Source organism: Caloenas nicobarica, unplaced genomic scaffold (genome assembly GCF_036013445.1).
Source record: "Caloenas nicobarica isolate bCalNic1 unplaced genomic scaffold, bCalNic1.hap1 Scaffold_436, whole genome shotgun sequence".
Taxonomy (NCBI): domain Eukaryota; kingdom Metazoa; phylum Chordata; class Aves; order Columbiformes; family Columbidae; genus Caloenas; species Caloenas nicobarica.
The window spans coordinates 44,456-70,004 of NW_027017425.1; the positions used below are offsets into that span (position 1 = coordinate 44,456).

Sequence of the window (25,549 nt, forward strand, 5' to 3'; positions counted from 1 at the left end):
GCCATGGCTCCGGCGGCGGTTCCCGGGAAGGGGTCGGAGGCGCCGGCGGCGGCCGGGGAGGGCGGGGGGGATCCCGGGCAGGCCCGGGCGGGTTCTGCCGGTGCCGGGGTGTCCCCGACTTTGTGCCGGGAGCTGTGGGGGCCGCGCGAAGCCGCTCGGTACCGGGGGGATCCCCGGGGGCGGCTCCTGAGGGACGTTCCGGGAGGAGCCGCCGGAGGAGCCTGGAGAGCGGCCCAGGTGGGAGCGGGAGCGGGGACTGGGGGGACTGGGGGGACTGGGGGGGACTGGGAGGGACTGGGAGGGACTGGGAGGGACTGGGAGGGAACTGGGGGGGAACTGGGAGGGACTGGGATTAACTGGGAGGGACTGGCAGCACTGGGAAGGGTGTGGGGGTCACTGGGCGGTTACTGGGAGGTAACTGGTGGTAGCTAGGAGGGAACTGGGAGGGGACTGGGAAGGACTGGGGGGGCACTGGGAGGTAACTGGGAGCACTGGGAGGTGGTTGGGGGTCACTGGGGGGTCAGTGGGAGGTAACTGGTTTGTAGTGGGAGGTAACTGGTGTAACCGGTTTGTACTGGGAGGTGGTCGAGGGGTCACTGGCGGGTAACTGGGAGGTAACTGGTTTGTACTGGGAGGTAACTGGTGTAACTGGTGCCGCAGCGGGTCCTGCTCCCCCAGGGCTTCCCCGAGAGCGTCAGCAGCGACTACCTGAGGTACCAGTTGTGGGACGGGCTGCAGGTACTGGGAGCACTGGGAGGGACTGGGAGTGGACTGGGAGGCACTGGGAGGGACTGGGAGGGGACTGGGAGGAACTGGGAGGGGACTGGGAGGGACTGGGAGGGAACTGGGAGGGACTTGGAGGAACTGGGAGGGACTGGGAGGGACTGGGAGGGAACTGGGGGGAACTGGGAGGGGACTGGGAGGGACTGGGAGGGTACTGGGGGGAACTGGGAGGGGACTGGGAGGGACTGGGAGGGACTGGGAGGGTACTGGGGGGAACTGGGACGGACTGGGAGGGATCTGGGGGTCACTGGGAGGGATCTGGGGGTCACTGGTGGGTCTGAGGGGTGTCCCTGGGGGGTTACTGGTTTGTACTGGTCTGTACTGGTCCGTACTGGGAAGTGGCTGCGGGTCACTGGGGGTAACTGGGGGTCACTGGGGATTACTGGGGGTCACTGGCAGGGATCTGGGGGTCACTGGTGGGTCTGTGGGGGTGTCCTCGGGCCGTTACTGGTTTGTACTGGTCCGTACTGATTCGTACTGGTCCGTACTGGTCCAAACTGGTCTGTACTGGTCCATACTGGTCTGTACTGGGAAGTGGCTGGGGGTCACTGGGAGGGGTCTGGGGGTCACTGGTGGGTCTGTGGGGGTGTCCCCGGGGCGTTACTGGTTCGTACTGGTCCGTACTGGTCCAAACTGGTCTGTACTGGTCTGTACTGGTCCGTACTGGTCTGTACTGGGAAGTGGCTGGGGGTCACTGGGAGGGGTCTGGGGGTCACTGGGGATTACTTGTTCGTACTGGGAGGGGTCTGGGGGTCACTGGTGGGTCTGTGGGGGTGTCCCCGGGGGGTTACTGGTCTGTACTGGTCTGTACTGGTCCATACTGGGAAGTGGCTGGGGGGTCACTGGGGGTAACTGGGGGTCACTGGGGATTACTGGGGGTCACTGGCAGGGATCTGGGGGTCACTGGTGGGTCTGTGGGGGTGTCCCCGGGCCGTTACTGGTTTGTACTGGTCCGTACTGATTCGTACTGGTCCGTACTGGTCCAAACTGGTCTGTACTGGTCCATACTGGTCTGTACTGGGAAGTGGCTGGGGGTCACTGGGAGGGGTCTGGGGGGGGGTCACTGGTGGGTGTGGGGGTGTCCCCAGGGCGTTATTGGTCCGTACTGGTCCAAACTGGTCTGTACTGGTCCGTACTGGTCTGTACTGGGAAGTGGCTGGGGGTCACTGGGAGGGGTCTGGGGGTCACTGGTGGGTCCGTGGGGGTGTCCCCGGGGGGTTACTGGTCCGAACTGGTCCGAACTGGTCCGAACTGGTCCATACTGGAGGCGCTGTGCAGCTCGCTGGCCGGGGCCGTGTCCACCCGCTCGGTTCTCCAGGCCGTGGGTGTCGGGGACACCGGAGCCACCGTCACCGGGGCCGCCATGGGCTGGCTGCTGCGCGGTGAGGCCAAGAACCCCCAAAGTCACCCCAGAAACCCCAAAGTCACCCCAAAAAACCCAAATTCACCCCAAAAAACCCTGAATTCACCGCAAAAAAACCCAAATTCACCCCAAAAACCCCCAAATTCACCCCAAAAAAGTCACCCCAAAAACCCCAAAGTCACCCCAAAAACCCTAAAGTCACCCCAAAAACCCCAAATTCACCCCAAAAACCCCAAAGTCACCCCAAAAACCCCTGAATTCACCCCCAAAAACCCCAAAGTCACCCCAAAAACCCCTGAATTCAGCCCAAAAAACCCCAAAGTCACCCCAAAAACCCCAAATTCACCCCAAAAAACCCTGAATTCACCGCAAAAAAACCCAAATTCACCCCAAAAACCCCCAAATTCACCCCAAAAAAGTCACCCCAAAAACCCCAAAGTCACCCCAAAAACCCCTGAATTCACCCCAAAAAACCCCAAGGTCACCCCAAAAACCCCTGAATTCACCCCAAAAAACCCCAAAGTCACCCCAAAAACCCCCAAATTCACCCCAAAAACCCCAAAAAGTCACCCCAAAAACCCCAAAGTCACCCCAAAAACCCCAAAATCACCCCAAAAACCCCTGAATTCACCCCAAAAAACCCCAAAGTCACCCCAAAAACCCCTGAATTCACCCCAAAAAACCCCAAAGTCACCCCAAAAAACCCTGAATTCACCCCAAAAAACCCCAAATTCACCCCAAAAAACCCCAAAGTCACCCCAAAAACCCCTGAATTCACCCCAAAAACCCCAAAGTCACCCCCAAAACCCCTGAATTCACCCCAAAAACCCCAAAGTCACCCCAAAACCCCCAAAGTCACCCCAAAAAACCCCAAAGTCACCCCAAAAAACCCCAAACTCACCCCAAAAACCCCTGAATTCACCCCAAAAAACCCCAAAGTCACCCCAAAAACCCCTGAATACACCCCAAAAATCCCAAAGTCACCCCAAAATCCCCCAAAGTCACCCCAAAAACCCCTGAATTCACCCCAAAAAACCCCAAATTCACCCCAAAAACCCCCAAAGTCACCCCAAAAAACCCCTAAGTCACCCCAAAAAACCCCAAATTCACCCCAAAAACCCCTGAATTCACCCCAAAAAACCCCAAAGTCACCCCAAAACCCCCTGAATTCACCCCAAAAACCCCTGAATTCACCCCAAAAAACCCCAAAGTCACCCCAAAAACCCCTGAATTCACCCCAAAACCCCCTGAATTCACCCCAAAAACCCCTGAATTCACCCCAAAAAACCCCAAAGTCACCCCAAAAACCCCTGAATTCACCCCAAAAACCCCTGAATTCACCCCAAAAAACCCCAAAGTCACCCCAAAACCCCCAAAGTCACCCCAAAAAACCCCAAAGTCACCCCAAAAAACCCCAAACTCACCCCAAAAACCCCTGAATTCACCCCAAAAAACCCCAAAGTCACCCCAAAAACCCCTGAATTCACCCCAAAAATCCCAAAGTCACCCCAAAATCCCCCAAAGTCACCCCCAAAACCCCTGAATTCACCCCAAAAACCCCAAATTCACCCCAAAAACCCCCAAAGTCACCCCAAAAACCCCAAACTCACCCCAAAAACCCCTGAATTCACCCCAAAAAACCCCAAAGTCACCCCAAAAACCCCAAAGTCACCCCAAAAACCCCTGAATTCACCCCAAAAACCCCAAAGTCACCCCAAAAACCCCCAAATTCACCCCAAAACCCCCCAAAAAGCCCCAAATTCACCCCCAAAATGCCCAAATTTGCCCACAAAACCCCCCAAATCACCCCAAAACCCCCCAAATTCAGCCCCAATACCCCCAAATTCACCCCAAAAAACCCCAAAACACCCCAAAAACCCCCAAATTCACCCCAAAAAACCCCAAATTCACCCCCAAAATCCCAAATTCACCCCAAAAAACCCCAAATTCACCCCCAAAACGCCCAAATTCACCCCAAAACCAGCTGATTTCAACCCGAAAACGCTCGAATTCACCCCAAAAACACCGGAATTCACCCCAAAAATGCCCAAAATCACCCCAAAACCCCCCCCAAATTCACCCCGAAAATGTCCAAATTCACCCCAAAACCACCCGAATTCACCCCAAAAAACCTGAATTCACCCCCAAAATGCCCAAATTCACCCCAAAACCAGCTGATTTCAACCCGAAAACGCTCGAGTTCACCCCAAAAAACCCCAAATTCACCCCAAAAAACTTCAAATTCACCTCAAAACCGCCCAAATTCACCCCCAAAACCCCCAAATTCACCCCAAAAACCCCCAAATTCACCCCAAAAAAACCCGAATTCACCCCCAAGACGCCCAAATTCACCCAAAAACCAGCTGATTTCAACCCGAAAACGCTCGAATTCACCCCAAAAACACCGGAATTCACCCCAAAAATGCCCAAAATCACCCCAAAACCCCCCCCAAATTCACCCCAAAAATGCCCAAATTCACCCCAAAACCACCTGAATTCACCCCAAAAATGCCGAAATTCACCCCAAACCCGCCAAAATTCACCCCAAAACCCCCCAAATTCACCCCAAAAAACCCGAATTCACCCCAAAAAACGTGAATTCACCCCAAAAATGCCAAAATTCACCCAAAAAATGTCCAAATTCACCCCAAAAACCCCCAAATTCACCCCAAAAATGCCCAAATTCACCCCAAAAACACCCAAATTCACCCCAAAACACCCAAATTTGGTGAAAGCTGCCGAAATCCACCCAAAAAACATCCAATTTCAACCCCAAAACATCCAAAGCTGCCCCAAATTCCCCCAATTTCAGCCCAAAATGACCCAAAATCAGACAAAACAACCGAAATTCACCCCAAAATCCTCCGAATTCAGCCCAAAATCCTCAGAATTCAACCCAAAACCACCCAGATTCAGCCCCAAAATACCTGATTTCAACCCAAAACCGTCCAGAGTCGCCCCAAAATCCCCCAATTTCAGCCCAAAATGACCCCAATTTCGCCCAAAATGACCCAAATTCGGACCCAAAATATCCAGATTCCGACAAAACAACCCAAATTCTGCCCCAAATCCCCCCAAATTCAGCCCCAAATCCCCCAAATTCTGCCCCAAATTTTCACAATTCAACACAAAAACATCCAAATTCAGCCCAAAATTCTCCGGGTTTGACCCCAAATCCTCCGAATTCCGCCCGGAATTCTCAGAATTCAACCCCAAAACACCCAAATTTAGTCAAAACTGCCCAAATTCACCCCCCAAAACCTCCAAAATTCACCCCAAATTTCGCCAAAGCCGCCCAAATTCACCCCAGAATCTCAAAATTTGCCCAAAATGCCCCAAATTCGGCTCAAACCCCCCGAGTTCAGACCCCAAATCGCCGAATTCCACTAAATTGACCAAAATCGCCTTTTTTCGCCCCAAAACCGCAGACGGGGTGGGGATGGTGACGCGAATCAGCTTCACCTGGTGGCAGGGGTGAGACTGGGATGGACTGGGGGGAACTGGGAGGGAACTGGGAGGGACTGGGGGGAACTGGGAGGAACTGGGAGGGAACTGGGGGGGAACTGGGAGGGAACTGGGATTAACTGGGAGGGAACTGGGGGGGACTGGGAGGGAACTGGGAGGGAACTGGGAGGGACTGGGGGGAACTGGGAGGGAACTGGGAGGAACTGGGAGGGAACTGGGGGGGAACTGGGAGGGAACTGGGAAAACTGGGAGGGAACTGGGAGGGACTGGGAGGGAACTGGGGGGAACTGGGAGGGAACTGGGAGGGACTGGGAGGGACTGGGAGGGAATGGGAGGGAACTGGGGGGAACTGGGAGGGAACTGGGAGGGACTGGGAGGGACTGGGAGGGACTGGGGGAACTGGGGGGAACTGGGACGGACTGGGAGGGAACTGGGAGGGACTGGGAGGGAACTGGGAGGGACTGGGGGGAACTGGGAGGGACTGGGGGGGACTGGGAGGGAACTGGGGGGGAACTGGGAGGGAACTGGGAGGGACTGGGAGGGACTGGAAGGGAACTGGGGGGAACTGGGAGGGAACTGGGAGGGGACTGGGGGGAACTGGGGGGGAACTGGGAGGAACTGGGAGGGACTGGGAGGGAACTGGGAGGGAACTGGGAGGGACTGGGGGGAACTGGGAGGAACTGGAGGGACTGGGGGGAACTGGGAGGGACTGGGGGGGACTGGGAGGGAACTGGGGGGGAACTGGGAGGGAACTGGGAGGGACTGGGAGGGACTGGAAGGGAACTGGGGGGGAACTGGGAGGGAACTGGGAGGGAACTGGGAGGGACTGGAAGGGACTGGGAGGGACTGGAGGGACTGGGGGGAACTGGGAGGGACTGGGGGGAACTGGGGGGAACTGGGGGGGACTGGGGGGAACTGGGAGGGACTGGGAGGGAACTGGGGGGAACTGGGGGGAACTGGGAGGGACTGGGAGGGAACTGGGAGGGACTGGGGGGAACTGGGGGGAACTGGGAGGGACTGGGGGGAACTGGGAGGGACTGGGGGGAACTGGGGGGAACTGGGGGGGACTGGGAGGGAACTGAGAGGGACTGGGAGGGAACTGGGAGGGACTGGGAGGGAACTGGGGGGACTGGGAGGAACTGGGAGGGACTGGGAGGGAACTGGGAGGGACTGGGAGGGACTGGGAGGGAACTGGGAGGGAACTGGGAGGGACTGGGAGGGAACTGGGAGGGAACTGGGGGGAACTGGGAGGGAACTGGGAGGGAACTGGGGGGAACTGGGAGGGAACTGGGAGGGACTGGGAGGGAACTGGGGGGGAACTGGGAGGGAACTGGGAGGGACTGGGAGGGAACTGGGAGGGACTGGGAGGGAACTGGGGGGGAACTGGGAGGGAACTGGGGGGACTGGGAGGAACTGGGAGGGACTGGGAGGGAACTGGGAGGGAACTGGGAGGGACTGGGAGGGAACTGGGAGGGACTGGGAGGGAACTGGGGGGACTGGGAGGAACTGGGAGGGACTGGGAGGGAACTGGGAGGGACTGGGAGGGAACTGGGAGGGAACTGGGAGGGACTGGGGGGAACTGGGGGGAACTGGGAGGGACTGGGGGGAACTGGGAGGGAACTGGGAGGGACTGGGGGGGAACTGGGAGGGACTGGGGGGAACTGGGAGGGAACTGGGAGGGACTGGGAGGGACTGGGAGGGAACTGGGAGGGAACTGGGGGGGAACTGGGAGGGACTGGGAGGGACTGGGAGGGAACTGGGAGGGACTGGGAGGGAACTGGGGGGACTGGGAGGAACTGGGAGGGACTGGGAGGGAACTGGGAGGGAACTGGGAGGGACTGGGGGGAACTGGGAGGGAACTGGGAAAACTGGGAGGGGACTGGGAGGGAACTGGGGGGAACTGGGAGCAGTGGGTGATGGCACAAGGACCTACTGGGAGTTGCTGGTCCTTACTGGGAGTCACTGGGGACACTGGGAGGTGGCACTGGGACCTACTGGGAGCACTGGGAGGCGGCACCGGGAGTCACTGGTTCTTACTGGGAGCCATAACTGGTTCTTACTGGGAGCACTGGGAACCATCACTGGGCCGCACTGGGAGCACTGGGACTTACTGGGAACCATCACTGGGCCTTACTGGGAGCCGCAACCGCCCCGTACTGGTCCTTATTGGTCCTTACTGGTTGTTACTGGTCTTTACTGGTCCTTACTGGTCTTTACTGGTTCCCCCCAGGAGCCGCCTGGACTGTGAGGCCAAACAATGGCGGTGAGGCCCCGCCCCTTCCCGGAGGCCACGCCCCCTCGTTGCCCGGCAACGTGCCCCTTTCCGGAGGCCACGCCCCCTCGTTGCCGGGCAACGTGCCCCTTCCTGGAGGCCACGCCCCCTCGTTGCCCGGCAACGCGCCCCTTCCCGGAGGGCACGCCCCCTCGTTGCCGGGCAACGTGCCCCTTCCCGGAGGCCACGCCCCCTCGTTGCCCGGCAACGTGCCCCTTCCCGGAGGCCACGCCTCCTCGTTGCCAAGCAACGCGCCCCCCCCCCCACGTGACACCCCCCCACGTGGCCCCGCCCAGGCTGGCAGCTGACGTCATGAACGACGTGGCGCTCGTGCTGGAGATGCTGGCTCCCCATTGGCCGCCCGCAGGCCCCGCCCTCCTGATGCTGGCCACGGTTGCCAAGGTAATGGGGTGGCCACGCCCACCGCGGGTTGGCCACGCCCACCGGGGCGCCGGGCCACGCCCACCGCGCGGGAATTGGGGGGCGGGTAATGGGGATACTGGGAGGAACTGGGGTGTAATGGGAGGGACTGGGGGGCACTGGGGATACTGGGAAAAACTGGGGATGTAATGGGGGATACTGGGTGGTTACTGGGTGGTTACTGGGAGGGACTGGGGGGTACTGGAGTGATACTGGGAGGAACTGGGCGGGGGTAATGGGGGATACTGGGAGGAACTGGGGGGTACTGGGGTGATACTGGGAGGAACTGGGGGGGGGTAGTGGGGGATACTGGGAGGAACTGGGGGTACTGGGGTGATACTGGGAGGCACTGGGGTGATACTGGGAGGAACTGGAGGGATACTGGAGTGATACTGGGAGGAACTGGGAGGCACTGGGGTGATACTGGGAGGAACTGGAGGGATACTGGAGCGATACTGGGAGGAACTGGGAGGCACTGGGGTGATACTGGGAGGAACTGGAGGGATACTGGAGTGATACTGGGAGGAACTGGGCGGGGGTAATGGGGGATACTGGGAGGAACTGGGAGTACTAGGGTGATACTGGGAGGAACTGGGAGGGGGTAATGGGGGATACTGGGAGGAACTGGGGGGTACTGGGGTGATACTGGGAGGAACTGGGAGGGGGTAATGGGTGATACTGGGAGGAACTGGGGGTACTGGGGTGATACTGGGAGGAACTGGGAGGGGGTAATGGGGGATACTGGGAGGAACTGGGGGTACTAGGGTGATACTGGGAGGAACTGGGAGGGGGTAATGGGTGATACTGGGAGGAACTGGGGGTACTGGGGTGATACTGGGAGGCACTGGGGTGATACTGGGAGGAACTGGGGGGATACTGGGGTGATACTGGGAGGAACTGGGAGGCACTGGGGTGATACTGGGAGGAACTGGGGGGATAGTGGAAGGTACTGGGAGGTTAGTGGGAGGCACTGGGGTGATACTGGGAGGAACTGGGAGGCACTGGGGATACTGGGAGGTACTGGGGTTTACTGGGAAAAACTGGGGGGGTAATGGGGAATACTGGGTGGTTACTGGGAGGCACTGGGGGGTACTGGGGTGATACTGGGAGGAACTGGGGGGGACTGGGGTGATACTGGGAGGAACTGGGAGGATACTGGAAGGTACTGGGGGGACACTGGGGGGTACTGGTAGAGAACTGGGAGGCACTAGGGATACTGGGAGATACTGGGGGACACTGGGGTTTACTGGGAGATACTGGGAAAAACTGGGGGGGTAAAGGGGGATACTGGGAGGAACTGGGGGGATACTGAGTGGTTACTGGGAGGCACTGGGGGGTACTGGGGTGATACTGGGAGCAACTGGGGGGATACTGGAAGGTATTGGGGGGATACTGGGGGGTACTGGGGTGATACTGGGAGGAACTGGGGGGGTAATGGGGGATACTGGGAGGAACTGGGGGGTACTGGGGGTCATTGGAAGGCACTGGGGATACTGGGAGATACTGGGAAAAACTGGGGGGGTAATGGAGGATACTGGGAGGAACTGGGAGGGTAATGGGTGGTTACTGGCTGGTTAGTGGGGGGATACTGGGTGGTTACTGGGGGGTACTGGGGTGATAGTGGGAGGAACTGGGAGGATACTGGAAGGTACTGGAGGGATAATGGGAGGGAACTGGGAGGCACTGGGGATACTGGGGGGCACTGGGGTTTATTGGGAGATACTGGGAAAAACTGGGGGGGTAATGGGGGATACTGTGAGGAACTGGGGGGATACTGGGTGGTTACTGGGAGGCACTGGGCGGTACTGGGGTGATACTGGGAGGAACTGGGAGGATACTGGAAGGTACTGGGGGGACACTGGGAGGTTAGTGGGAGGCACTGGTGCGATACTGGGAGGTTAATGGGGGATACTGGGAGGGACTGGGGGATACTGGGAGGCACTGGGGCTTACTGGGATATACTGGGGTGATACTGGGAGGCACTAGGGGGGTACTGGGAGGGACTGGGGGGCACTGGGAAGGCAACTGGGGGGTCCTGGGGAGATATTGGGAGGTTACTGGGGAAAACTGGGGGATACTGGGAGGTGCTGGGAGAGCAACTGGGAGATACTGGGAGGTTACTGGGAGGCACTGGGGGCGGTGCTGGGGTGATACTGGGAGATACGGGGAAAAATTGGGGGGCACCAGTGGGATACTGGGAAGTTACTGGGAGGTACTGGTGGGATACTGGGGGGCACTGGTTTATACTGGTTTCCCCCCAGTGCATAGTGGGCAGGGCCACCCAGGCGACACTGAAGGATACTGGTTTATACTGGGTTTTGTGGGTTTATAGTGATTTGTTCTGGTTTAAAGCGACCTGTAGTGGTTCATACTGGTTTGTACTGGTTTGTACTGGTTTGTACTGGTTTATACTGGTCTCCCCCCAGTGCGTGGTGGGCGTGGCGGGCGGGGCCACCCGGGCGGCCCTGGTCGTTCACCAGGCCCGACGGGACAACGTGGCCGATGTGGCCGCCAAGGACGGGAGCCAGGTGGGAACTGGGAGCACTGGGAGGGACTGGGAGGGAACTGGGAAAACTGGGAGGGACTGGGAGGGGGCTGGGGGGCGGGACTGGGAGGGACTGGGGGGGAACTGGGAGGAACTGGGGGGAACTGGGAGGGACTGGGAGGGAACTGGGAGGGACTGGGGGGACTGGGAGGGAAGTGGGAGGGACTGGGGGGAACTGGGGGGGGAACTGGGAGGAACTGGTGGGGAACTGGGAGGGACTGGGGGGAACTGGGGGGGAACTGGGAGGGACTGGGAGGAACTGGGGGGGAACTGGGGGGACTGGGAGGGAAGTGGGGGGGACTGGGGGGAACTGGGAACTGGGAGGACTGGGAGGGAACTGGGGGGGAACTGGGGGGGAACTGGGAGGGACTGGGAGGAACTGGGGGGGAACTGGGAGGAACTGGGGGGACTGGGAGGAACTGGGGGGACTGGGAGGGAAGTGGGAGGGAACTGGGAGGGACTGGGACAACTGGGAGGGAAGTGGGAGAAGTAGAAGGGGAACTGGGAGCACTGGGAGGGAACTGGGAGCACTGGGGGCGGACAGCTGAGCTTTACTGGGAGGGTCACTTGCTTGTACTGGGAGCACTGGGAGAGGACTGGGACAAACTGGGAGAGGATTGGGGGAGGTCAGAGGGTGGCGGTAGGCGGGGTTACTGGTCCATACTGGTTTATACTGGGCAGGAGACGCTGGTGAACGGGCTGGGGCTGCTCCTGGCGCTGCTGCTGCTGCCCCTGCTGGACGGGCAGCCGTGGTGAGGGGCGGGGCCTCGGGGAGGGGGTGGGGCCTCGGGAAGGGGCGGGGCCTCGGGGAGAGGGCGGGGCTTCGGGAAGGGGTGGAGCCTCGGGGAGGGGCAGGGCTTGAGGGGAGGGGCTGTGGCCTCACACGGGGCGGGGCTTCTGGCAGGGGGCGTGGCTTGAGGGATGGAGTGGCTGCAGGAAGGGGGCGGGGCCTGGGGAGAGAAGAGGCCACGAGGGGGCGGGGCTGTTCAGGCAGGGGGGGCGTGGCTTAGGGAAGGGGGCGTGGCTTGAGGGATGGAGTGGCTGCTGGAAGGGGGCGTGGCCTCACACAGGGGGGCGGGGCTTGGGGAAGGAGGCGGGGTTTCCAGGAGTGGGCGGGTCTTGAGGGATGGAGTGGCTGCAGGAAGGGGGTGTGGCCTCACACAGGGGGCGGGGCTTGGGGAAGGGGGCGGGGTTTCCAGGAGTGGGCGTGGCTTGAGGGATGGAGTGGCTGCGGGAGGGGGCGTGGCCTCACACAGGGGGCGGGGCCTGGGGAGGGAAGAGGGCGGGGCTTAGGGAAGAGGGCGGGGCTTGAGGGGAGGAGGGGCTGCGGGAGGGGGCGTGGCCTCACACGGGGGGCGGGGCCTGGGGAGGGAAGAGGCCGGGGGTGGGGTTTAGGGAAGGGGTGGGGCTTGAGGGGAGGAGGGGCTGCAGGGAGGGGGCGTGGCCTCACACAGGGGGCGGGGCCTGGGGCGGGAAGAGGCCGGGGGCGGGGCTTAGGGAAGGGGCGGGGCTTGAGGGGAGGAGGGGCTGCGGGAGGGGGCGGGGCCTCCCCGAGAGGGCGGAGCCTGGGGAGCAAAGAGGCCGCGGGGGGGGGCCGTGGCATAGGGAAGGGGGCGTGTCCTGACGGGGGGGTGGGGTCTCCCCGTGTGTCCCCCCCCCTCCCCGGGCCAGGCTGACCGTGTGGGCGGTGCCGCTGCTGCTGGGGACGCATTTTTTCGCCAACCTGCGCGCCCTGGGGGCGCTGGTGCTGCCCACGCTCAACCGGCCGCGCCTGCGCCTGGCGCTGCGGCAGGCCCTGAGGGCCGCGGCTGCCGCCGGAAGGGGCGGGGCTGCCGCCGGAAGGGGCGGGGCCGCCGCCGGAAGGGGCGGGGCCACCCCCGGCGGCGGGGCTTCGGCGGCGGGCGGCGCCCGGAGCTCCCCCGGGGGCGGGGCTTGTGCCCGAGGGGGCGTGGCCTCCCGCGGGGGCGGGGTTTCCGGCCCCGGGGGCGGGGTTTGTGCAGGGGGCGGAGCCTCGGGCGGAGGGGGCGGAGCCCTGTGGGTGCCCCGCCCCGCGGAGGTGAACGCGGAGGAGCCGCTGCTGCCAGGTCAGTGACGCGGTATGGCCGGTATGGCCAGTATGGCCAGTATGACCAGTATGGCCAGTGTGGCCCCCAGTATGGCCAGTATGACCAGTATGGCCCCCAGTATGGCCAGTATGGCCAGTATGACCAGTATGGCCCCCAGTATGGCCAGTATGGCCAGTATAACCAGTATGGCCCCCAGTATGGCCAGTATGACCAGTATGGCCCCCAGTATGACCAGTATGACCAGTATGGCCCCCAGTATGGCCAGTATGGCCAGTATGGCCAGTATAACCAGTATGGCCCCCAGTATGGCCAGTATAACCAGTATGACCAGTATGACCAGTATGGCCCCCAGTATGGCCAGTATGGCCAGTATGGCCAGTATAACCAGTATGGCCCCCAGTATGGCCAGTATGACCAGTATAACCAGTATGACCAGTATAACCAGTATGGCCCCCAGTATGGCCAGTATGGCCAGTATGGCCAGTATAACCAGTATGGCCCCCAGTATGGCCAGTATGACCAGTATGACCAGTATGGCCCCAGTATGGCCAGTATGGCCCCAGTATGGCCAGTATGACCAGTATGGCCAGTATGGCCAGTATGGCCAGTATGGCCCCAGTATGGCCAGTATGACCAGTATGGCCCCCAGTATGGCCAGTATGGCCAGTATGGCCAGTATGACCAGTATGACCCCAGTATGGCCAGTATGACCAGTATGGCCAGTATGGCCCCAGTATGGCCAGTACGGCACCAGTATAACCAGTATGGCCAGTATGACCAGTATGGCCAGTATGGCCAGTATGACCAGTATGGCCAGTATAACCAGTATAACCAGTATAACCAGTATGGCCAGTATGGCCAGTATGGCCCCAGTATGGCCAGTACGGCACCAGTATAACCAGTATGGCCAGTATGACCAGTATGGCCAGTATGACCAGTATGGCCCCAATATGGCCAGTATGGCCAGTATGACCAGTATGGCCAGTATGGCCAGTATGACCAGTATAACCAGTATGGCCAGTATGACCAGTATGGCCAGTATGACCAGTATGGCCCCAGTATGGCCAGTATGACCAGTATGGCCAGTATGGCCCCAGTATGACCAGTATGGCCAGTATGACCAGTATGGCCCCAGTATGGCCAGTATGACCAGTATGACCCCCAGTATGACCAGTACGGCACCAGTATAACCAGTATGGCCAGTATGACCAGTATGGCCAGTATGACCAGTATGGCCCCAGTATGGCCAGTATGGCCAGTATGACCAGTATGGCCCCAGTATGGCCAGTATGGCCAGTGTAACCAGTATGGCCCTGTATAACCAGTATGGCTCCCAGTATGACCCCCAGTATAACCAGTATGGCCCCCAGTATAACCAGTATGGCCCCCAGTATGACCAGTATAACCAGTATGGCGCCAGTATGACCAGTATGGCCAGTATGACCAGTATAACCAGTATGGCCCCAGTATGGCCAGTATGACCAGTATGGCCAGTGTGGCCCCCAGTATGGCCAGTGTAACCAGTATGGCCCCCAGTATGACCAGTATGGCCCCCAGTATAACCAGTATGGCGCCCAGTATGACCAGTATAACCAGTATGGCCCCAATATAACCAGTATGGCTCCCAGTATGGCCCCCAGTATAACCAGTATGGCCCCCAGTATGGCCACCAGTATGGCCACCAGTATGGCCAGTGTGGCACCAGTGTGGCCAGTGGCAGCCCCAGTATAACCAGTATGGCCCCAGTATGGCCAGTATGGCCCCCACTATAACCAGTATGGCCCCAGTATGGCCAGTATGGCCCCCAGTATGACCAGTATGGCCCCCAGTATGACCAGTATAGCACCAGTGTGGCACCAGTGTGGCCAGTGACACCCCCAGTATGGCCCCCAGTATAACCAGTATGGCCCCAGTATGGCCAGTATGACCAGTGACACCCCCAGTATAACCAGTATGGCCCCCAGTATGGCACCAGTATAACCAGTATGGCCCCCAGTATGGCCAGTATGGCTCCCAGTATGACCAGTATGACTAGTGACACCCCCAGTATAACCAGTATGGCCTCCAGTATGGCACCAGTATAACCAGTATGGCCCCCAGGATGACCAGTATGGCACCAGTATGGCCAGTATGGCACCAGTATGACCAGTATGGCCCCCAGTATGGCCAGTATGACCAGTGACACCCCCAGTGTGACCAGTATGGCCATCGTCACATCCCCCAGTGGCACCAGTATCACCCCCAGTATAACCAGTATGGCCCATGTCGCCTCCCCAGTCACCCCCCAGTGTCACCAGTATAACCAGTATGCCCCCCAGTATGACCAGTATGACCAGTGACACCCAATGTAACCCCCAGTGTGACCCTCCCAGTGTCACCAGTATGACCAGTATGACCAGTGACACCCCCAGTGTGACCAGCATGGCCATTGTCACCTCCCCCAGTGTCACCAGTATGACCAGTATGGCCATTGTCACCTCCCCAATCACCCCCCGTGTCACCAGTATGACCAGTGCCACCTCCAGTATGACCAGTGCCACCAGTATGACCCCCAGTATGACCAGTATGGCCATTGTCACCCCACCTGCCGCCCCCCCCCAACACCAGTATCACCCCCCAGTGACACCAGTATGACCAGTGTCCCCCATTGTCCCTTCAGGCTTCAGCACCCGCCTCACCCTCCACCTGGGAGCCCCCCTGCACCGATTGGTCCAGAGGTGAGGGACCCAGGCGTCCGGGGGACCCAGGCGTTCGGGGAGGGACCCAGGAGTTCGGGGAGGGACCCAGGAGTTCGGGAGGGACCCAGGAGTTCGGGGAGGGACCCAGGAGTTCAAGAGGGACCCAGGAGTTCGGGAGGGACCCAGGAGTTCGGGGAGGGACCCAGGAGTTCAAGAGGGACCCAGGAGTTCGGGAGGGACCCAGGAGTTCGGGGAGGGACCCAGGAGTTCGGGAGGGACCCAGGCGTCCGGGTGTCCCCCCCACAGCGAGGCCGAATTCAAGAAGGCGCTGGAGTGCGGCACCGAGAATTACATCATTGTGCTGCGCCCTTCCCAAGGTGGGGACCCAGGCGTCCGGGAGGGACCCAGGAGTTCGGGAGGGACGCAGGAGTTCGGGGGGACCCAGGAGTTCGGGAGGGACCCAGGCGTCCGGGAGGGACCCAGGATTTCAGGAGGGGACCCAGGCGTCCGGGAGGAACCCAGGACCTTGGGAGGGACCCAGGCGTCCGGGAGGGAACCCAGGCGTCCGGGAGGGACCCAGGCGTCCGGGAGGGACCCAGGAGTTCGGGAGGGACCCAGGCGTCCGGGAGGGACCCAGGATTTCAGGAGGGGACCCAGGCGTCCGGGAGGGACCCAGGCGTCCGGGAGGGACCCAGGATTTCAGGAGGGGACCCAGGCGTCCGGGAGGGACCCAGGCGTCCGGGAGGGAACCCAGGCGTCCGGGAGGAACCCAGGATTTCAGGGAGGGACCCAGGCGTCTGGGAGGGACCCAGGAGTTCGGGAGTGACCCAGGCGTCCGGGAGGGAAGCCAGGCGTCCGGGAGGGACCCAGGCGTCCGGGGGGGACCCAGGCGTCCGGGAGGGACCCAGGCGTCCGGGAGGAACCCAGGATTTCAGGAGGGGACCCAGGCGTCCGGGAGGGACCCAGGAGTTCGGGAGTGACCCAGGCGTCCGGGAGGGAACCCAGGCGTCCGGGAGGGACCCAGGCGTCCGGGGGGGACCCAGGCGTCCGGGAGGGACCCAGGAGTTCGGGAGGGATCCCAGGAGTTTGGAAGGGACCCAGGCGTCTGGGAGGGACCCAGGATTTCAGGAGGGACCCAGGCGTCCGGGAGGGACCAAGGAGTTCGGGAGGGACCCAGGCGTCCGGGAGGGACCCAGGCGTCCGGGAGGGACCCAGGAGTCCGGGAGGAACCCAGGAGTTCGGGAGGGACCCAGGAGTCCGGGAGGGACCCAGGATTTCGGGAGGGGACCCAGGCGTCCGGGAGAGACCCAGGATTTCAGGAGGGGACCCAGGAGTTCGGGAGGGACCCAGGAGTTCGGGAGGGGACCCAGGCGTCCGGGAGGGACCCAGGCATCCGGGAGGGACCCAGGAGTTCGGGAGGGACCCAGGAGTTCGGGAGGGATCCCAGGAGTCCGGGAGGAACCCAGGAGTTCGGGAGGGACCCAGGACTTTGGGAGGGACCCAGGAGTTCGGGAGGGACCCAGGTGTCCGGGAGGGAACCCAGGACTTTGGGAGGGACCCAGGCGTCCGGGAGGGACCCAGGAGTTCGGGAGGGACCCAGGCGTCCTGGAGGAACCCAGGATTTCAGGAGGGGACCCAGGTGTCCGAGAGGGACCCAGGCGTCCGGGAGGGACCCAGGCATCCGGGAGGGACCCAGGCGTCCGGGAGGGACCCAGGCGTCCGGGAGGGAACCCAGGCGTCCGGGAGGGACCCAGGCGTCCGGGAGGGAACCCAGGAGTCCGGGAGAGACCCAGGATTTCGGGAGGGGACCCAGGCGTCCGGGAGGGAACCCAGGCGTCCGGGAGTGACGGCCGTGTGGGCCCCCAGGCTGGGTGGGCGTGGGGCTGCGCTCGGGGGCCCCCCCGGAGACCCCCCTGGTGGCGGCCGCGCACGCGCTGCTGCTGGAGGAGCTGCTGGGGCCGCCCCTCCCCCCGGGGGCACCCATGGGTGCCGCGCTGCGCCCCCTGCAGGCCCGGCTGCGCCGCTGCCGTGAGTCCCCCCCGCGCCTCGGGGTCACGCGGGGCGCTTTTGGGGTCCCTGGGGCACATTTTGGGGGGATCCCCTGGGGCACATTTTGGGGTCACTTGGGGCAGTTTTGGGGTCCCTGGGGGCAGTTTTGGGGTCCCTGGGTCACATTTTGGGGTCACTTGGGGCACTTTTGGGGTCCCTTGGGCTAAATTTGGGCTCTTTTGGGGTCCCCGGATTCACTTTTGGGGTCCCTGGGTCACATTTTGGGGTCCCTGGGGCACATTTTGGGGTCACTTGGGGCAATTTTGGGGTCCCCTGGGGCACATTTTGGGGTCACTTGGGGCAGTTTTGGGGTCCCTGGGGCACATTTTGGGGTCACTTGGGGCAGTTTTGGGGTCCCCTGGGGTAAACTTGGGCTCTTTTGGGGTGCCTGGGGTCACTTTTGGGGTCCCCTGGGGCACATTTTGGGGTCCCTGGGGGCAGTTTTGGGGTCCCTGGGTCACATTTTGGGGTCCCTGGGTCATTTTTGGGGTCACTTGGGGCAGTTTTGGGGGTTCCCTGGGTCACATTTTGGGGCCACTTGGGGCACTTTTGGGGTCCCCTGGGCTAAATTAGGGCTCTTTTGGGGTCCCCGGGTCACATTTTGGGGTCCCCGGGTCACATTTTGGGGTCACTTGGGGCAGTTTTGGGGGATCCCCTGGGGCACATTTTGGGGTCACTTGGGGCACTTTTGGGGTCCCCTGGGGTAAATTTGGGCTCTTTTGGGGTCCCCGGGTTCACTTTTGGGGTCCCTGGGTCATTTTTGGGGTCACTTGGGGCAGTTTTGGGGTCCCCTTGGTCACATTTTGGAGTCATTTGGGGCAGTTTTGGGGGATCCCCTGGGGCACATTTTGGGGGCACTTGGGGCACTTTTGGGGTCCCCTGGGGTAAATTTGGGCTCTTTTGGGGTCCCCGGGTTCACTTTTGGGGTCCCTGGGTCATTTTTGGGGTCACTTGGGGCAGTTTTGGGGGGTCCCTGGGGCACATTTTGGGGTCACTCGGGGCACTTTTGGGGTCCCTGGGGGCAGTTTTGGGGTCCCTGGGTCACATTTTGGGGTCCCCTGGGTCACATTTTGGGGTCACTTGGGGCAGTTTTGGGGGATCCCCTGGGTCACATTTTGGGGTCACTTGGGGCGCTTTTGGGGTCCCCTGGGGTAAATTTGGGCTCTTTTGGGGTCCCCGGGTTCACTTTTGGGGTCCCTGGGTCACATTTTGGGGTCACTTGGGGCAGTTTTGGGGTCCCCTGGGCTAAATTTGGGCTCTTTGGGGGTCCCCTGGGTCACATTTTGGGGTCCCTGGGGCACATTTTGGGGTCCCTGGGGCACATTTTGGGGTCACTTGGGGCAGTTTGGGGGGATCCCCTGGGGCACATTTTGGGGTCACTCGGGGCAGTTTTGGGGTCCCCTGGGCTAAATTTGGGCTCTTTTGGGGTCCCCTGGGTCACATTTTGGGGTCCCTGGGGCACATTTTGGGGTCACTTGGGGCAGTTTTGGGGTCCCCTGGGTCACATTTTGGGGCCACTTGGGGCACTTTTGGGGTCACTCGGGGCGCTTTTGGGGTCCCCTGGGGCACATTTTGGGGTCACTTGGGGCGCTTTTGGGGTCCCCTGGGCTAAATTTGGGCTCTTTTGGGGTCCCCGGATTCACTTTTGGGGTCCCTGGGTCATTTTTTGGGGTCCCTGGGTCATTTTTGGGGTCACTTGGGGCAGTTTTGGGGTCCCCTGGGTCACATTTTGGGGTCACTTGGGGCAGTTTTGGGGTCCCCTGGGTCACATTTTGGGGTCACTTGGGGCAATTTTGGGGGGGTCCTGGGTCACATTTTGGGGTCACTTGGGACAATTTTGGGGTCCGTGGGTCACATTTTGGGGTCACTTGGCGCACTTTTGGGGTCCCCTGGGTCACATTTTGGGGTCACTTGGGGCAGTTTTGGGGTCCCCTGGGGTAAATTTGGGCTCTTTTGGGGTCCCCGGGTCACATTTTGGGGTCACTTGGGGCACTTTTTGGGGTCACTTGGGGCAGTTTGGGGGATCCCCTGGGGCACATTTTGGGGTCACTTGGGGCACTTTTGGGGTCCCTTGGGCTAAATTTGGGCTCTTTTGGGGTCCCTGGGTCATTTTTGGGGTCACTTGGGGCACTTTTGGGGTCCCCTGGGTCACATTTTGGGGTCACTCGGGGCACTTTTGGGGTCCCCTGGGGTAAATTTGGGCTCTTTTGGGGTCCCCGGGTTCACTTTTGGGGTCCCTGGGTCATTTTTGGGGTTACTTGGGGCTGTTTTGGGGGATCCCCTGGGGCACATTTTGGGGTCCCTGGGTCACATTTTGGGGTCACTCGGGGCACTTTTGGGGTCCCCTGGGTCACATTTTGGGGTCCCTGGGGCACATTTTGGGGTCACTTGGGACAATTTTGGGGTCCCCTGGGTCACATTTTGGGGTCACTTGGGGCAGTTTTGGGGGATCCCCTGGGTCACATTTTGGGGTCATTCGGGCAATTTTGGGGTCCCCTGGGTCACATTTTGGGGGGGCCCCTGGGGTAAATTTGGGCTCTTTTAGGGTCCCTGGGGTCACTTTTGTGGTCCCTGGGGCACATTTTGGGGTCCCCTGGGTCACTTTTGGGGTCCCTGGGTCATTTTTGGGGTCACTTGGGGCAATTTTGGGGTCCCCTGGGTCACATTTTGGGGTCCCTGGGTCATTTTTGGGGTCACTTGGGGCAGTTTTGGGGGATCCCCTGGGTCACATTTTGGGGTCACTTGGGGCACTTTTGGGGTCCCCCGGGGCACATTTTGGGGTCACTTGGGGCAGTTTTGGGCTCCCCTGGGGTAAATTTGGGCTCTTTTGGGGTCCCCGGGTTCACTTTTGGGGTCCCTGGGTCATTTTTGGGGTCACTTGGGGCACTTTTGGGGGGTCCCTGGGTCACATTTTGGGGTCCCTGGGTCACATTTTGGGGTCACTTGGGGCAATTTTGGGGTCCCCTGGGTCACATTTTGGGGTCCCTGGGTCATTTTTGGGGTCACTTGGGGCAGTTTTGGGGGATCCCCTGGGTCACATTTTGGGGTCACTTGGGGCACTTTTGGGGTCCCCCGGGGCACATTTTGGGGTCACTTGGGGTAAATTTGGGCTCTTTTGGGGTCCCCTGGGTCACATTTTGGGGTCACTTGGGGCACTTTTGGGGTCCCCTGGCGTAAATTTGGGCTCTTTTGGGGTCCCCTGGGTCACATTTTGGGGTCACTTGGGGCAGTTTTGGGGTCCCCTGGGGTAAATTTCGGGTCTTTTGGGGTCCCCGGGGTCATTTTTTGGGTCCCTTGGGGTTTCCCCGGTTCTCCCAGTATCCCCAGTGTATGTCTCCCAGTATCCCCAGTCCCTCCCAGTATCCCCAGTATCCCCAGTCTGTGTGTTCCCGGTATCCCCAGTATCCCCAGTATGTGTCCCCCAGTGCTCCCAGTATCCCCAGTATCCCCAGTCTGTGTGTCCCCAGTGCTCCCAGTATCCCCAGTTTGTGTTCCCAGTGCTCCCAGTATCCCCAGTATCCCCAGTCTGTGTGTCCCCAGTGCTCCCAGTATCCCCAGTTTGTGTCCCCAGTGTTCCCAGTATCCCCAGTATCCCCAGTCTGTGTGTCCCCAGTGCTCCCAGTATCCCCAGTCTGTGTCCCCAGTGCTCCCAGTATCCCCAGTATCCCCAGTCTGTGTGTCCCCAGTGCTCCCAGTATCCCCAGTTTGTGTTCCCAGTGTTCCCAGTATCCCCAGTTTGTGTCCCCAGTGTTCCCAGTATCCCCAGTATCCCCAGTTTGTCCCCAGCTCCAGGATCGGTCCCCTGGGGGGTTTTGTCCGAGAGCTCCCGGCTCTGGGGGGAACTGGGACCGCGGCTGCTCAGAGGTGCGTGATACCAGTACAGACCAGTACAAACCAGTACAGACCAGTACAGACCAGTATAAACCAGTACAGACCAGTACAAACCAGTACAGACCAGTACAGACCAGTACAAACCAGTACAGACCAGTACACACCAGTACAGACCAGTACAAACCAGTACAGACCAGTATAAACCAGTACAGACCAGTACAAACCAGTACAGACCAGTACAGACCAGTACAAACCAGTACAGACCAGTATAAACCAGTACAGACCAGTACACACCAGTATAGACCAGTACAAACGAGTACAGACCAGTATAAACCAGTACAAACCAGTACAGACCAGTACAAACCAGTACAGACCAGTACAAACTAGTATAAACCAGTACAGACCGGTACAGACCAGTACAAACTAGTATAAACCAGTAGAGACCAGTACAGACCAGTACAAACCAGTACAGACCAGTATAAACCAGTACAGACCAGTACAAACCAGTATAGACCAGTACAGACAGTACAAACCAGTATAGACCAGTACAGACCAGTACAAACTAGTACAGACCAGTACAGACCAGTAGAAACTAGTATAAACCAGTACAGACCAGTACAAACCAGTACAGACCAGTACAAACCAGTACAGACCAGTATAAACCAGTACAAACCAGTACAGACAGTACAAACCAGTATAGACCAGTACAGACCAGTACAAACCAGTAAAGACCAGTAGAAACAGTACAAACCAGTACAGACCAGTACAAACCAGTAAAGACCAGTATAGACCAGTACAGACCAGTACAAGCCAGTACAAACTAGTACAGACAGTACAAACCAGTATAGGCCAGTACAGACCAGTACAAACCAGGATAGACCAGCACAAACCAGTATAAACCAGTTGCCTCCCAATAACCTTCCAGTATCCCCCCAGTGCCTCCCAGTAACCTCCCAGTGTTTCCCAGTATCACCCCAGTACTCCCCAGTGCCTCCCAGTCCTTCCCAGTAACCTCCCAGTATCCCCCCACTCCTTCCCAGTATGCCCCAGTGCTTCCCAGTATCCCCCAGTTCCCCCCAGTGCCCCCCAGTACCTTCCCAGTGTCTCCCACTATCACCCAGTATCCCTCCAGTACCACCTCATCCCTCCCAGTGCCTCCCAGTTCCCTCCCAGTTCCCTCCCAGTCCCTCCCAGTCCCTCCCAGTCCCTCCCAGTTCCCCCCAGTTCCCCCCCAGTCCCTCCCAGTTCCCCCCAGTGCCCCCAGGTTCCCTCCCAGTCCCTCCCAGTTCCCCCCAGTTCCCCCCAGTTCCCCCCCAGTGCCTCCCAGTTCCCCCCAGTGTCCCCCAGTTCCCTCCCAGTCCCTCCCAGTTCCCCCCAGTTCCCTCCCAGTTCCCCCAGTTCCCTCCCAGTCCCTCCCAGTTCCCTCCCAGTTCCCTCCCAGTTCCCCCCAGTTCCCTCCCAGTTCCCCCAGTTCCCTCCCAGTCCCTCCCAGTTCCCTCCCAGTTCCCCCCAGTTCCCTCGCAGTTCCCCCAGTTCCCTCCCAGTCCCTCCCAGTTCCCTCCCAGTTCCCCCAGTTCCCTCCCAGTTCCCTCCCAGTTCCCTCCCAGTCCCCCCCAGTTCCCCCCCAGTTCCCTCCCAGTCCCTCCCAGTCCCTCCCAGTTCCCCCCCAGTCCCTCCCAGTCCCCCCCAGTTCCCCCCCAGTCCCTCCCAGTTCCCCCCCAGTTCCCTCCCAGTTCCCTCCCAGTTCCCCCCAGTTCCCTCCCAGTTCCCCCCAGTTCCCTCCCAGTCCCTCCCAGTTCCCTCCCAGTTCCCCCAGTTCCCTCCCAGTTCCCTCCCAGTTCCCTCCCAGTCCCCCCCAGTTCCCCCCCAGTTCCCTCCCAGTCCCTCCCAGTCCCTCCCAGTTCCCCCCCAGTCCCTCCCAGTTCCCCCCAGTTCCCCCCCAGTTCCCCCCAGTTCCCTCCCAGTCCCTCCCAGTTCCCTCCCAGTTCCCCCAGTTCCCTCCCAGTTCCCTCCCAGTCCCCCCCAGTTCCCCCCCAGTTCCCTCCCAGTCCCTCCCAGTCCCCTCCCAGTTCCCCCCAGTCCCTCCCAGTCCCTCCCAGCTCCCCCCAGTTCCCTCCCAGTCCCTCCCAGTTCCCTCCCAGTTCCCTCCCAGTCCCTCCCAGTTCCCTCCCAGTCCCTCCCAGTTCCCTCCCAGTTCCCCCCAGTTCCCTCCCAGTTCCCTCCCAGTTCCCTCCCAGTCCCTCCCAGTTCCCCCCAGTTCCCTCCCAGTTCCCTCCCAGTCCCTCCCAGTCCCTCCCAGTTCCCTCCCAGTTCCCTCCCAGTTCCCCCCAGTTCCCTCCCAGTTCCCTCCCAGTTCCCTCCCAGTCCCTCCCAGTTCCCCCCAGTTCCCTCCCAGTTCCCTCCCAGTCCCTCCCAGTCCCTCCCAGTTCCCTCCCAGTCCCTCCCAGTTCCCTCCCAGTTCCCCCCAGTTCCCTCCCAGTTCCCTCCCAGTTCCCTCCCAGTCCCTCCCAGTTCCCCCCAGTTCCCTCCCAGTTCCCTCCCAGTTCCCTCCCAGTCCCTCCCAGTTCCCCCCAGTTCCCTCCCAGTTCCCTCCCAGTCCCTCCCAGTCCCTCCCAGTTCCCTCCCAGTCCCTCCCAGTTCCCTCCCAGTTCCCCCCAGTTCCCTCCCAGTTCCCTCCCAGTTCCCTCCCAGTCCCTCCCAGTTCCCCCCAGTTCCCTCCCAGTTCCCTCCCAGTTCCCTCCCAGTTCCCCCCAGTTCCCTCCCAGTTCCCTCCCAGTTCCCTCCCAGTCCCTCCCAGTCCCTCCCAGTTCCCTCCCAGTTCCCTCCCAGTTCCCTCCCAGTTCCCTCCCAGTCTCCCCCAGTTCCCCCCCAGTCCCTCCCAGTTCCCCCCCAGTTCCCTCCCAGTTCCCTCCCAGTCCCTCCCAGTTCCCTCCCAGTTCCCCCCAGTTCCTCCCAGTCCCTCCCAGTCCCTCCCAGTTCCCTCCCAGTTCCCTCCCAGTCCCTCCCAGTCCCTCCCAGTTCCCCCCAGTGACTCCAGCGCCCCCTGCAGGTTTGGCGGCCGCCGGTTGGGACACGCGGCGCCACCTCCTGGCGCTCGACCAATGGGAGCTGGAGTGGGACAAGCCCCGCCCCCTCTAGCTCCGCCCCCTCCCGTATTTACCCTAAAAAACCGGCGCCAGAAACGGCGATTTTGCGACAATGGGGCCAATAAAGGCGATTTGGGGGCATTTCTAAAAATGTGCAGTTTGCTGGGGGGGGGGGGGAGTTTTGGGGGAATTTGGGGCGTTTTTGTTTCATTTTGGGACGAATTTCTGTTGTGTGGGGGCATTTGGGACTCATTTTGGGGCTCATTTTGGAAAATTTCGGGCTCATTTTGGGGCATTTTGGGCTCATTTTGGGGCATTTTTGGGCTCATTTTGGGGAATTTTGGGCTGATTTTGAGCCATTTTGAGTGTCATTTTGGGGCATTTCAGTCTCATTTTGGAAAACTTCGGGCTCATTTTGGGGCATTTCGGGCTCATTTTGGAAAATTTCGGGCTCATTTTGGGGCATTTTGGGCTCATTTTGGGGCATTTTGGGCTCATTTTGGAAAATTTCAGGCTCATTTTGGGGTATTTTAATCACTTTTTGGGGCATTTTGGGCTCATTTTGGGGCAATTCAGGCTCATTTTGGGTCATTTCGGGCTCATTTTGGGGAATTTTCTGGCTCATTTTGGGGCATTTTGGGCTAATTTTGGGGCATTTTGGGCTCATTTTGGAAAATTTCAGGCTCATTTTGAGGCATTTTAGTGTCATTTTGGGGCATTTCGGGCTCATTTTGGAAAATTTCGGGCTCATTTTGGGGCATTTCGGGCTCATTTTGGGGCATTTTGGGCTCATTTTGGAAAATTTCAGGCTCATTTTGGGCCATTTTGGGGCATTTCAGGCTCATTTTGGGTTCATTTTGGGGTATTTTAATCACTTTTTGGGGCATTTGGGGCTCATTTTTGGGCAATTCAGGCTCATTTTGGGTCATTTCGGGCTCATTTTGGGGAATTTTCGGGCTCATTTTGGGGCATTTTGGGCTCATTTTTGGGC

General features: G+C 60.2%; 1 protein-coding gene across 2 annotated transcripts; it reads left to right on the forward strand.

Moving 5' to 3' along the window:
* On the forward strand, positions 1–24,691 carry RUSF1 (RUS family member 1). Of its 2 annotated transcripts, none has more exons than XM_065658065.1 (14): positions 1–237; positions 661–738; positions 2,051–2,165; positions 5,575–5,620; positions 7,842–7,874; positions 8,180–8,285; positions 10,730–10,831; positions 11,530–11,600; positions 12,520–12,932; positions 15,574–15,631; positions 15,899–15,969; positions 17,459–17,620; positions 21,428–21,505; positions 24,522–24,691. In XM_065658065.1, exons 1-14 carry the CDS (start codon positions 4–6, stop codon positions 24,608–24,610), a joined length of 1,656 nt encoding a protein of 551 aa, XP_065514137.1. In that variant the 5' UTR covers positions 1–3; the 3' UTR covers positions 24,611–24,691. The 2 variants fall into 2 exon arrangements, with proteins under 2 accessions (XP_065514137.1, XP_065514138.1); XM_065658066.1 differs by having other exon boundaries at positions 2,102–2,165.
* The last annotated feature ends 858 nt before the right edge of the window (positions 24,692–25,549 follow it).

What these genes read in the sequence shown, in the direction of transcription:
- RUSF1 (XM_065658065.1), top strand. Translation starts at nt 4, where the DNA reads ATGGCTCCGGCGGCGGTTCCCGGGAAGGGGTCGGAGGCGCCGGCGGCG. An exon ending in TGCTGGCCACGGTTGCCAAG is followed by an intron (nt 8,286 to 10,729) that starts GTAATGGGGTGG and finishes GTCTCCCCCCAG; the next exon opens with TGCGTGGTGGGCGTGGCGGG. An exon ending in CTGCTGGACGGGCAGCCGTG is followed by an intron (nt 11,601 to 12,519) that starts GTGAGGGGCGGG and finishes TCCCCGGGCCAG; the next exon opens with GCTGACCGTGTGGGCGGTGC.